Source organism: Rhamphochromis longiceps, linkage group LG22, assembly GCF_057381845.1.
Source record: "Rhamphochromis longiceps isolate RC_006_pf linkage group LG22, R_longiceps_female_GT1.1, whole genome shotgun sequence".
NCBI lineage: Eukaryota > Metazoa > Chordata > Actinopteri > Cichliformes > Cichlidae > Rhamphochromis > Rhamphochromis longiceps.
In genome coordinates, this window is record NC_140577.1 from 3,962,635 (window position 1) to 3,975,889 (window position 13,255).

Below are 13,255 nucleotides of genomic sequence, written 5' to 3' on the forward strand. Positions count from 1 at the left end.
GTTTGTTAGACATGCCTGTAAACTTGATTGTCAATGCAAATATCTAAACTGTGAGTTTCATGGCAGCAACTCGGTGCATTCAGGCAGTGACGTAAAGATGACCAGCTCTGGGTGAAAAATACCCTGCTGATGTCAGAAAACATGCCCAGACTGGTTCAACTTTACAGGAGAGCAACAGGAGCTCAAATAACCATTTGTTACAACAAAGGTAAGCAGGTATTTAACCAGGGAGCACAGCTACAGCTGCAGACCACACGGTACCATTCCTGTCAGCTAAGAACAGGAAACTCATACAATTCATATAGGCTCACCAAAACTGGACAATAGGAGACTGGAAAACACATCGGAGATTCACATGATCTATGCTGTGGAAAACTGATGCAGTTCTGAAGGTAAATGGGGGTCTAATGCAGTACTAGCAAGGTGCACCTAAAAGTGCAGATGAGTGTATGTCTAAATTTTTAAAAATATTAGCCATTGCTGCTATAATTTCTCTCTGGATGATCCCTGTGACGCACTGCCAACCTGTCCAGCTCTATGACAACAAGAACTCCAGGCCTCCCGGGACCCTAACTTGGATAAGCAATTAAGAAAATGGATGCAGGGGCATTACCCTTGTAATAATCAGGTGTACATAATAATCTGTTTTGTGTACATGTAGCTGCTTTTCTTGGAGCGTGTATGTCAGGCTACAGCAGAGGTTACAGCATGTGGGGTGTAATATTTAATGCTGTGGTACAAATCAAGCTTCAGACAGTGAAGTAATCTGCTTTCAAACACACATTTGCAGAATTCCAATGCATACTAGAGGTGGAAAACAAAGAAATAGTGACTGAAGCAACAGATGGGCTGCCTAACAGAACAATAATCATGATTAAGCAAAACCTCAGAAATGTAAACAATATCAAAAGTTCTTTCTCAGAACAGAAGCAGCTAAAAGAAACACAGAACAACACAATCAGAAACCTTTAAACAACTCAAGCAAAACATAAAATCTTTGCTTGTGTCTTAAACATAAAAAGCCTAAACAGCAACAACATACGCTGAGGTGTGGCACACAATATGTAGTGCTGGTTACCTCTGTGTTGCCCTGATGAACTTGTGCAGGTTGAAACCAGAGACAGCAGTGAGAGCACCAGGAGAGATTTCCATGATGGTTGAAACCAAAACAGCCACGGCAGTTTCACCGTGCTCCTAAAGGAAGGTAAAAGTGGAAAATCAAGAAGGATTAAACCTGTGGCCTTCAATAGCAAGGCCACTACAATGACACTTCACACAGGCTTTCACACAAAAGCTACAAATATTCGAGTGTGCCTTGGATATGTTTGTTCCTACTGAGACTTCAGGCCTCTTCAAAATGGATCTGCATGTGGTTTACTTTGCTCATCTTTTTGTTTCATCTGAAGTGTAGGCCTAAAGAAAAACAAAGAGGAAATGTCACTAATTAATACCAGAATAGTCCACCTATACACTCTAATTACAGCTGCTAAACCAGGATTTGTGTTGGAAGGGTTAAATTAACTCCCCAGTGTGCATCTTTGCATTAGTCCCGCAGAAGCACTGGTGAGAAAGCTCTGCTGTGTTTTGTGCTTGGACCACACATCATATGGGACAGACACAGCTGCTTTAACAAGTGCAAACTAACCACCCTTGATCACACCTTTCCAAACAGAGTGGAAAGGTGTGATCAAGTTGAGAGTTGCCTGTTTAATATGTAAATAAATCTCAGTACTGCAGTATAGTGGAGGAATCATTATTTATTCAGCTACGATAGTTGGACAGGTGCACTGTTTGAGCTTTCACTGTCTGTGTATATTCAACAACTACTACATTTAACTGCAGGCCAAGTCTGCAATTAAACAGACTGTTTGCTATGTAGTCCAGTTTTTCTGCAGCTGATGGAATAAAAATTATTACGCATTTCCACCCACTGGAAAACTCCAAGTTTGTCAGCTAATAAATCCACCCAGCTAACACATACACACATACACAGAGAGAAAACATGAGCAGTGACACTCAAAAACAAATACAACACTGACTGCAGACTATGTGCAGGTGATAAAGCTGAGAAAGAAAAAGTGTCGGTGGTGGGTGTGGCTAACCTGAGGCAGAGAGACCGAGAGAGAAAGACTGGAGAAAAGTCACAAGTGAGAGAACTGAAACACAGATCCTACCTTCACTGATGTCTTCAATGGAAATGTGTCTGTGTGTGGATTTCTCTCCATACATCAGGAAACCATGAAAACGGAGGATTTGTATTTGTTTCGTAGCTTATATGAGACTAAGGACAAAACTACATGCTTTGGATACAAGAAGCATCCAGAATCTGATACGTACACAGCACCAGAGAGTCAACCAGCAGGTATGATTCAAATATATATGTGTCAGACTAACATACTAAATAAAATGAAATGATATTAAACAGTGGTCAGATTTTTAATTTGAGGCTTGATTTCTCTTTCCTTTTAAATTGAAGACTGAACAAGAAGTTTCACATCACTGTAAATTTAGTACACCGGCTACGTGTTCTGATGCCTTAATTTTGTGCACTAGCATTTGCACATATGTGTGTGTGTGTGTCTTAAATTTTTCCTGTTTGTTCTCACTGTGCATGTGTGTATAGAGAGATGGCAGAGCCTTTTGTTGTGCGTGCAGGCGTGTTTTGGTTTTGTCATAGTGTGTGACTATGACAGAACAATGCAGACAAACTGGTTTAGTGACACTGACACAAGTTACAGAGACTGTGCGTGCACGCATATGTGTGCATGCATGTTCTGCCTTTTAAAAATGCTTACCACATACCAGTGTGTCTCTGTAAGGGTGTGTGCGTGCATGTGTCACAGCAGCAGTCAGTCAGTAATAAGCTCTGATGGATGAGGATGACATTTCATTTACAGAACCTGAACAAGCACACGTACCTTTAGATCAGTCGCAGTTGATGGTTTTGATCCCATTGCTTCACCACGGCAGCCTGTGGTGCTGAAACTGCTGTTTGAATGACTGAAAAGAAAAAGGTAGGCACGCGTGTTATTTTTAACAAACATTATTTGACTTAGAAGACTTTAAAGGAAACTTCTCAAACAATCCTCTCCATTCAGAAATACATTCAATATGGTGACATGAAGTACTGGTTTATATTAACAAGTCATACTGTACAACTCATTTGAGATGTTAATAACTTCATACATATCACGATTGAGTACCGCACTATGAGTGGGAGTATCCCCCCACAGAGGGACAAAAGGACCCCCTGATGATCCTCTAATCGCCTGAGCCAAGGTGTGAAAGGAGGTTTAAATCTGGGACTCTCGGCCATTTGACCTTAGAACTGAAGAAGCTTCTCGGATGAGAGGTGAAACGTCCTCAAGCAACTTAAAGAAGTCCAGACGCTTTTCTTTGCAAGCTCCTTTGACTATTTTTGTGCTTCTTCGAAAGAAAACAAAGTAACTATCAGATGATTTGTATGGCGCAGTCTTCTCTGACAGCTTAAGACTCATGAACAAAGCTTTTCTGGTTACCAAGTGATGCCACGGACCCCCCAACCACACATTGGAAACTATTGATCCAATAGTTTGCAGATAGAAACCAAACCAGAAACAAAACTGCAACTGTTAAGTTAAGGTCAGCAATCTAAAAACAGTCTCAGCAGTGTTCAAAAGTCTGTTTTATGGCACTACTGAGAAAACCATGAGACTAATTTCATAAATTTATATAACAACAACCATAATTACAGACAACTGTTGAACTTTTAAGCAATTTAAGATAAGCTGATTTTTGTTCATCTGCTACAAACAGGATTATTCAAACTTGTTGAACGAGGTTGTGTTTTTGGAATAACCTGTTTTAAGCATCTGCAGAAAAAAGTCTTTGTTTCCAATATCGTGACCTGAGTGACTTTAATCCCCGAGTCATGTGATTAGGTTTTATTTGCTTAATGACTTTATCGCATCTGTGAGTAAATAATGATGCTCTTCTTGTGATCACCTGAACATCAGGCGCCAAGTGTGAAACACTCATGTCTATATTTGCTAAACAAATTAAACAAACAGGAGAGTGTGCTTCCCTGAGAAGAAAAAGGTTGTAGAAGTGTGTGTCTGAATCCCCCATTTATGACCCAATAGCACTGTAATCGTACTGGGAATGAACAGCCATCACATGCAAATACGCGCAGTCAAACGTGCATGGGAGACATTTGCAGAGACATATGCTGCAAATGTTTTCATTCAGATCTCCCATTTCCTCTTTAGTGTTGTGCTTTACATCAGTATTTGTTTTCCCATTTTTTCCTTCACTGTCAAGTTTTAAAACACGTTTTAAAACCCATTTTTATTCTTTGGCTTTTGGCCTCAGCGGGACACGGTTTCTTGTAATTAAATGAATTATTAACTAATTAGTTATTTTACTTTTTTCCTTTATTTAGTTTTTATTTGTACCTTAAATAATTTCATTATTTAGTTCCAATGGACAGCACTTTGCATCAGTTGTGGTTTCTTTTAAAGTGCTTTATAAATAAAGATGACGATGCTGATTTTCCTTGTACAGAGCCACCTTCAGATGAATAATATTTGAAAAACTCTGGTTTTAATAAAAATGTTCAGCGTGGCTGTGGCTACAATGTAGCTGCCATCACCAGTGTGTGAATGTGTGTGTGAATGGGTGGATGACTTGTTGTGTAAAGCACTTTGGGGTCCTTAGGGACTAGTAAAGCACTATACAAGTACAGGCCATTTACCATTTCAAATTAAAGACGTTTTTTATATCACCTGTGTGATTGAATTAGTTGAACCGGCTGCTGTACGTCACGAGGCTTTTATGGGTTTCGGGTCACTGCTAGTTGATGGCTATAATGACATCTGCTCTCTCCATTATCGTTGTAACCAATAGCTGGTCAGCACCACACGTTCACCAAGCACACCCTGGTATATTTGCTCTGTTAGTCCAGATTAAAAGGTCACTGCTAATATTTGTTATGTGAATCTAGATGGAATAAAAGGGCAAAGTCAATATTGAATTGATTTGCTAACGTTGATCACTAACAGTCTGTATGTCTGTGGGTGTGTGTCCTGCTGGACTGAACTTCACTGTTCATACAGTCACTAGCTGAGTGACTGTGTAAGCTGTGAGGATTTCAGGTTGCTGCTGAGCAGGGATATCTAGCTCATAGTAACGTTGATCTGTGTTCTGCTTTCCCTCTCCAGCATGTCATCATCCAGCTCTACAAACGTTACTGTGTGTGCATCGAACGACACCCTGTGCAGTAAGTGCTCTAATCCTACTTATTCCTTTCCTTAGCTTCCTCCTTGAACAATCTCTCCCACCTGGACCTTTCAGTTCTTCTCTCGGGCGATCACATAGACGCTTCTATTAAGCTTATGTGACCTTACAAATTATTCTACTCCAGACATCTTGTTTATTATGAACTTTTGACTATAATGACACCAACTTAACAGCTTATCTTGTACTTGATTGAGTTGAAACCTGAAACTCAGTATCTAAGAAACCCAAAGCTTAATGTGCATCTAAATAGTTTTTTCATGTGTTTGATTACATTTTCTGCTCCTTTTCAGCCCAGTCACAAATCTTTGGAAATATATTGCAAATATGAACATCTACTCCATCTATTCACTGGCCACTTTATTAGGCATGCCTTGTTAGTCCTGTTAGTCCATTTTTCCTTTAGAACAGCCTCAGTTCTTCGAGGCAAAGATTCAACAAAGTGCTCTTCAGAGATTTTGCTCCATATTGACATAACAGCATCAGGCTGCAGATTTACTGGCTGCATGTTCATGATCCCAGTAGTGCTCTATTGTCTGGTGGCTGTGGAGAGCATTTGAATTCACTGAACTCGTTGAGATGTTGAAGAAACAAATTTGAGATGATCTGAGTTTTGTCACATGGTGCATTATCCTGCTCGAAGCAGCCGTCAGAAGAAGAGTGCACTGTTTTTAAATGGATGGAGATGGTCAGCAGCAATACTCTGGCAGGCTGTAGAATTTAAGTGACGCTCAGCTGGTACTAAGGGCCTGATCAGTTTGGCAAGAAAATATCCCCACACCATGACACTACCATTAGAGGCCTGAACCATTAATACACGGTTCAGGCCTTGTATGTATGTGTAATTAATATATATATTTATATATATATATATATATATATATTTATATATATTTATATATATATATATTTATATTTATATATATTTATATTTATATTTATATTTATTTATTTATTTATTTATTTATTTTTTTTATTTTTTTATTTTTTATTTTTTTTTTTTTTGCTCACTGTTTTTTAGAGCCTACCATAATGTTCTGTGTTTCCTTAACTTTCTATGGTCAAGTCCTGTGGTTTTATCTCCAACTACTAAAACAGAAGAAATAAAATTCAGATTCTTCTTGTAGATTCAGTTCAATTCAATTCAGGTTCATTTATACAACAATAAATCACAACAAAGGGACTTAAAGGCACTTTATACGACAAGGTAAAGACACTAGAGCGTTCTGGAGAAAGCCCTGACAATAAAATAACCCCCCACCCCCCCCATAAGCAAGCACTCTGTGATGCTTGGAAGGAAAAACTCCCTTTTATCAGGAAGCAACCCCAGCATAACCAGGCTCAGGCAGGGCAGCCACCTGGCTGTTCAGGTAAATAAAATAAAATGCAAAAAACCCTCTGACAAAACCTCAGAAACTTTCCATATGAGCTCAGTCTTTGTTTGACTCTCAATAGAACAGAATGAGAATGGGGCGATGTGATGGGTTGGTAAACATGGAAATGGTAAAAGCTCAAGCTAATACAAGCCCTTTAATGAAAATGACAGGAAATGATTTATGGTACTCTGTAAGGCTCTCACCACACCTAAGAATGTAATAGAGACTATATGTACCAGTAGTTTTACATTCCAGTTTGCTCTTTCTAACAACGTGGGTTAAAGGTTAAAGCAGGTGGAAAAAGCAGGTAGAGCTTAAACAGTGAAAACATCAGTGGAAGGCTGAGCCCCCAAATCTAATACATGAATGCCAAACAACATAAAAAAAAGGGCAGGGCTTTTGAAAGCTCTGCAGATCTATTGTAGTACAAGAAAAAACAAACAAGGCTTAAGCTCAAGATTTCAACATCAACTGTGATGGATTAATGATTACTACAGTTAACGATCACTGTATTGATGTTATATGTGAGTTAAAAAGGAAGGGAGTGGAGCCAGAGCTAAAATTAAAGATCTGATGCAATCAACTAGCTCAATAACGAGTTGAATTTCTCACAGCTATCAAAAATAATTAGTTCATTAGCTCTAATCAAAATGCATGGACTCAAAGAATGCATGCTCTTTGAACTTTCCAGATGCCAGAGTGACTCATTCCAGTTAGTCGAAACCAGTTTTACTATCTAACCACAGCCCGATGGGACAGTATAGCAGGAGACTTGTCTTTTACACTTCACTTGCCATCTATGGTGTATCAATACCAATATAGCAGGATGATGTCATCGAGGTGAACAATCGCCACACTCTGATTGTGAAAATTGTATTACTTTAGTTCAGCTGACCCTGGCTCCTCCACTGTTAGGTTTTCATATCTGCTAGATCAGTGACAATTAGTCCTGGTTGTGCTCTGGAGGTCTGCTGAACAACAACTTAAAGCAGGTGGAGAATTGATTCACAAGATTCTACACCAGACTCACCGAGGCTGCAGACTAGAACCATGACTGCTGCTGCCAGCAGCAAATTCATAAAAAGGTTTATTTTTATCATACTGGGAATGAACAGGTATTGTGGGAAAGGCAGGACCTTTCCCACAATACCTGCTTGACCCCACTAAAGAATCCAGATCTGTGGGAAACTGTGCTGGTTATCAGCCAGTTAGGCCAGCAATAGAAAGCAAAGCCAAAACACAACAATCACATTACTCTATGCCTGCATTCCCTGAAATAATGTAACCTCGTTATCATATCAGGGATAAATGAAGGGCCCAAGCTTTGTTTTCCACTTCCCAAGCTTCTATCTTTAAAATAGACAGATCGATGGTGAAAGCCGCTTCGTCAAATTACAGTCTTGTTTAGCTGAATACCAACATTTCACGTAGGCGTAAATGGAAAATGATGCACTGTCTAGGTAGACTTTTCTATCAGCAGGAGGTGTAACAGCCAACATACTTAACCTGTTAACATGCCCTGCGCTTAACAGCAAAAATAAACCTGCACACCCTCTTCTACAGTGCAACGAGGAAACTGCAAGTCTAATAAACAAGTGCATATCTGACCTGAAATTTACACATGAACTCCTGTGTTTCCCTCTAAGCGATAAAAGAATATCAGGTGGAAGTTATTATCGTCCCCGCGCTGCTGCTCTTCGGCACCCTGGTCACCTTAGTGCCCCTGTTTATACTGAGGTATTGTTGTGATCGTAATCGGACACGGGTCAGAACGGCCCAGCACTACCACAGCTCATCACACAGACAGACAGAGAGGCATCACCAGCAACAGCATAGCACCAACCACCACCACAGTCATCGCACCAAGCACCAACATCACAGATCTCATCTGCAGGGCATTGATGGTGAGCCAGCATGCAGAAGTCTCTTTGTGCACATTTAATCAATATTTTAACTTTTTTCATCTTTACATGCACATCTGCTTAATGTCCACTGTTCTTTCCTTAAACAGCGCCCCCTGGCATCAACCCACTGGAACATGAAGAGCTGCCAATGTCTGTTACACAAGTGCGGCAGAATGTCAGGCCAACGATGGCTGTAGCACCACAGAGGTCCACAGAAAGGCATCATGAAGCCTTCAGCCAGGTTGCTGCACTGCCGCAGACTTTCTCCATCCACCCTAATGACACAGTCAACTTCTACAGAGCACGCACGGACAACAAGAACGTCGTGCTGAGGGTGCTGAAAGGTAAACTGAGCTGCTTGAACCAAGTTTTGGTTTTGCAAAGTATACCTGCAAAATGGCTTACAAACAAGTGTTTTCCGTTTTTTGTGTCCAAAATGCTTTTCAAAGTCAAACATGATCAATTATTGACAGTAACTGGAAATGTTAAGTCTAACTCTGTTATCAAATATTTATTTTTCCCAGAAACAGCCACCAGCAGTGAGAAACAGAAGTTTTTGGGGTTTGCTTCCTTTGTGTCTGGATTGGGGCCGCATCCCTTCATACCTGCGCTGCTCGGCGTTATGTCAGCGCAGTCGCCTTTAGTCATGGTGGTGGAAGAGCTACAGCAGAGAGACCTGCTGGGCTTCCTGTGGAGATGCAGACAGGTAGTGCAACCTATTAGTTATTCATGACGCTGAGCATGCTCTGGGAGTAAAGTTTACAGTGCAGTAACAAGAATTGCCACAGTGCATGCAAAGTAAAAGGATCAATAACACAATTAAATATAAAACAATAACATAGTATTTAGTTCCAAATTATAATGTAATGGTTTCTCAAGTTTAAAATTGCTAATTGAGCAACAAAACAAGAAAAATAAATTAAGTCACAGTTTAATGGTAAAATACATCATTCAACCCAAGAGTTTGGCTGAAAACCTTTTGAGGTTAAACATAAAAAACACTATACCAACTAAACATAGTAAACGGGATAAATACAATATTAATCACATATTATATAGAAGGATAATGTTTAGCTTATGAACTCTAAACTTAATGGTGACTGAAGTAATTACAGCCATCTGCCTGTGAGGGGCAGTATAGTGCAACGTAAGCTGTTTCTGAAAAGATTTGAATAACCTGACAGTTACAGTCTGTCCTCGTCTAGTGGTGTACGGTTTAGGATAGGAGCTAATTATGAACATCCATAAAGAGAGAGGAAAGATCTCAGAGCTTTCAAAGTGAATACTCACTAAGACTGATTGTTTATAGTAACATGTCTACTTTCTGAATGTAACGAGTCTGACACATTTACACCTTTCTCCCACTGAAGGATAACTCAGGTTTACAGCCTTCTTGTGACATGACAGAGAAGAGGATCTTCACCATGGCAGCACAAGTGGCCTCTGCTCTGGTTGGTTAAACAGCTGTCTGCCCTTCCAACAGTCTGCTTCACGATCTTTGAGCAAACTGCTTCCCAAGAAAACTTTATTTGTAAAGCACTTTAAAAACAGCAACTACAACTGTGGATTCAGTGAAAGCATAAATACAGTATAAATTATTACACACAGTGCAAAACAAATATATCTGAGATGCATTCATAAGAACAAGAAAACACATATTTTAGAAATGTGCCAAAAACCTGTTCAAACTAAAAACATTACATAGAAATCACATTTTTACACCCAAATTTGAGCCGGGACACTGGACTTCACTGAGAAATCAGAAGTTAACCAAGCAAACATTCAGCCCCTAAGCGCTGGATGTTAATGTTGTGAAGTCTGGCTTATGGTTTTATTTCTTTTATTTATGTATTTGTAGTAATGGACATCTCCTAAAGGCCCTCGTGCTCACTAACTCTGAAATTGTCTGAACATCTTCTAGGACTACCTGCACAGTCAGAACTGTATCCATGGCAACGTGGGAGCCCGCAGCATTCTGGTTGGTGGAGACATGACAGCTAAGCTGTGGGGGTTCGGCCCGGCCCACCGCAGGAGAACCCAGGGCAGTTCAACGGGAGAAGATACAGTGACTAAGAAGTGGCAGGCGCCTGAAGTGCTGGCCATGAGACCCATCACTAAGAGCAGCGACGTGTGAGTGTCCTCTGTGAGAATAAAAGATCCCCGTCAATGGACAGAGTTGTCAAAGACTGATTCATGTCCCAGTCCATCCCTGGATGCTAGAAGTCCAAACTATTGCACTAACAGCACATTTCGCTGTGTTTACACTCAGTAAGGTAAAAGGAAGAGCAAGAAAACTGACATGCCATTCTTGAACTTTTCTAACAGATGGTCCTTTGGCATCCTCATCTATGAAATGGTCACATTAGGTAAGTATCCTTCTTTCTTTTTTTTAAAGAAAAAAGAAAATTAAAGGGTGATGAAATTCCCCATTAGTTCTGTGACATGTAAGGATTTTATAGTCTCTCTCCTTTTACTGGAGTTTTGGGTGGAGAGAAATTTTCTAAATCTGATATACAAGTGTGTTTCTCATAATTCAATACTGGTGTTATGCTAAAAAGTGATTTCCCATATTTAGACTTCTATAAATGACTTTCTGGCCTATAATGTATGAAACATATGTCAGTGTATCCCCCATGAATGATATCAAGTCACCTTAAAACACAGACAACATTCCTGTAGGGGCCAAAAAGGACTGGAAAACAGTCCTTTTTGCAAAAACAGTTATTTTAAGAATAGATAAATGTATTAAACTCAATTTATTTATAATTCCTGTTCACTAAAGTCTCTTGATCAATACACACATTAAAAAACCCAAACAATGGAAATCACTTTTTTTGGCACAACACTGGCTGACATGGTCAGTGAGTGTGCTCTGTGACAAGATTGTATACTCCAACCTTTCAGGTGACCCACCATTTGCTCAGGTCCCGTCGTCTGAACTTCTGCAGCATCTCCAAAGAGGGAGTCACCTCAAACGACCGGACACCTGCTCCAACTCACTGTAAGAGCAACAGCAGACCAGCAGTTTGCATCACTCACTAATCATCAGCTTATACAAAGATGTCCAACCTTTAGCCCGTGACTGTTTAGGAGACGTTTCTGAGCTTTGTTTCCCCCCATGTGGGTTGAAAAAAATAATCCAAAAGAATCCAGTCTTTTCGTTCAGGTGTGCCTACACTGGGCTGCCTCCACCTACTCTTACGCCATCAACCAGCAAATTTATTTATTTTTTATTAAAACTACTTTCAGTGCATCTTCTTTTACAGTCTCACACGTCTGAACAGTCAGCGTTTGGGTCTGCTTGGTAAACTTTGGCTGTATACTAATAATCAGAAGCAGAACCTGAATGTTTTAGCCATGTATCATTCACACATTTACTACAATATTTGCATATTTTGCATCATTGTAGCCTTTTAACAATTTTTTTGACGTTTTCTATGGTCATTGAATCTATTTCCATTTAGTTTAAACATTTCAGTTAATCTTTAGGGATAATTTATCCCTACAGACACGATACTTTTACCTGCTTCTTCCAGTTTTACTAGCTTTTGGTCACACTTCTTTCCATTCTTGTTACCTATTTTCCGACGTCTCAGTGGAAATATTATTGTTAGCTATTAGTTTTTCATACCAGTATTCATATGCATACGGTTTCACAGTTGTTTTCTGTTTTCACGCTGGTGTAGGTACTCCATTATCAGGTCATGCTGCCACTTCAAGGCCAAGAGCCGGCTCTCCACGTCGGAGCTGATTAGAATGCTGAAAGCCGGGGAGAGCTCAGCCAATGGGCGGACAGCTCTCAGAGTGACTGAGCCATTCATATTCGAGAAATACTTGAGTGAGGCGGGGTTTGCAGAGGCGTACAACTATGCTGTGCTCTGATTGGCTGGTTGTTATCAGAGGTGGTGGCACGCCGATTTTCATGAAGGACCGAGGACTGGTGCAAGAACTCGCAGAAACGTGCACATTATAATTGTTGTTTATAACGTTTTTGTATTTGGTAGTATTGTAGGAAAACGTGCATGGCACAAACACTTTATATTTTAAAGAATAATATATTCAGTGTAAAAAATACATTTACTCTGTCAAAATTATTGTCAAGAGATATAAAAATCTTTTTTTTTAAAAATGTAATGCATGCTTTAATTTTATCGATGAGGCCAGCTCCTACTTGATCTCTAGATGGCATCACTACAGGTCAGGGGTTTAAAGGATGCAAAAAGACTAGCACAAAACTGCCACTGATATAGGAGGCATGTGTGACCAGCACAAGAAAGAGAAGAAAGAAAGAAAGAAAGAAAGAGGTGTACATAAAGTTATTGTTTCTTTATTTAAGTCATCCACCTGGAAACTGGAGCTGGGTGCATGTGTTCCTGATGGAGAGGTGTGCTAACACAGGCAGCTGTGGCCAGTCTCACCTCTGCTAACTGGAGTCAGTGCCGTGGACCTCACAACTGTTTTTGTACTGTGGATGTGCCCACAATCTTTATTTATTTATTTTAATTGAATTATCTGAATTATAACGTATTTTCAACTGCTATCGGGAAGAAGCACCTTATAGATTCAAACCAGTTGTATTTCAGGTGTTCTATATAATAAAATAAAATATCAGAACTTAAAAATATGTGTTTTTGCACATAAGCCTGTTAGGTTAGGATCATGAGCTGTAAGGTTTATCAACACAACTTGTTAAAGCCAAAC

At 39.8% G+C, this 13,255-nt stretch overlaps 1 protein-coding gene across 2 annotated transcripts; it reads left to right on the top strand.

The window, feature by feature from the left end:
• The first annotated feature begins 2,105 nt into the window (after nucleotides 1-2,105).
• styk1a (ATY kinase 1a) lies at nucleotides 2,106-12,628 on the top strand. Of its 2 annotated transcripts, none has more exons than XM_085397020.1 (10): nucleotides 2,106-2,362; nucleotides 5,199-5,257; nucleotides 8,297-8,554; nucleotides 8,662-8,898; nucleotides 9,079-9,260; nucleotides 9,925-10,005; nucleotides 10,476-10,684; nucleotides 10,880-10,920; nucleotides 11,459-11,555; nucleotides 12,241-12,628. In XM_085397020.1, the coding sequence occupies exons 2-10, from the start codon at nucleotides 5,200-5,202 to the stop codon at nucleotides 12,434-12,436; spliced, it is 1,359 nt and encodes a 452-aa protein (XP_085253146.1). In that variant the 5' UTR covers nucleotides 2,106-2,362; nucleotide 5,199; the 3' UTR covers nucleotides 12,437-12,628. The 2 variants fall into 2 exon arrangements, with proteins under 2 accessions (XP_085253146.1, XP_085253147.1); XM_085397021.1 differs by lacking the exon at nucleotides 2,106-2,362 and adding an exon at nucleotides 2,845-3,014.
• Nucleotides 12,629-13,255: the final 627 nt, after the last annotated feature.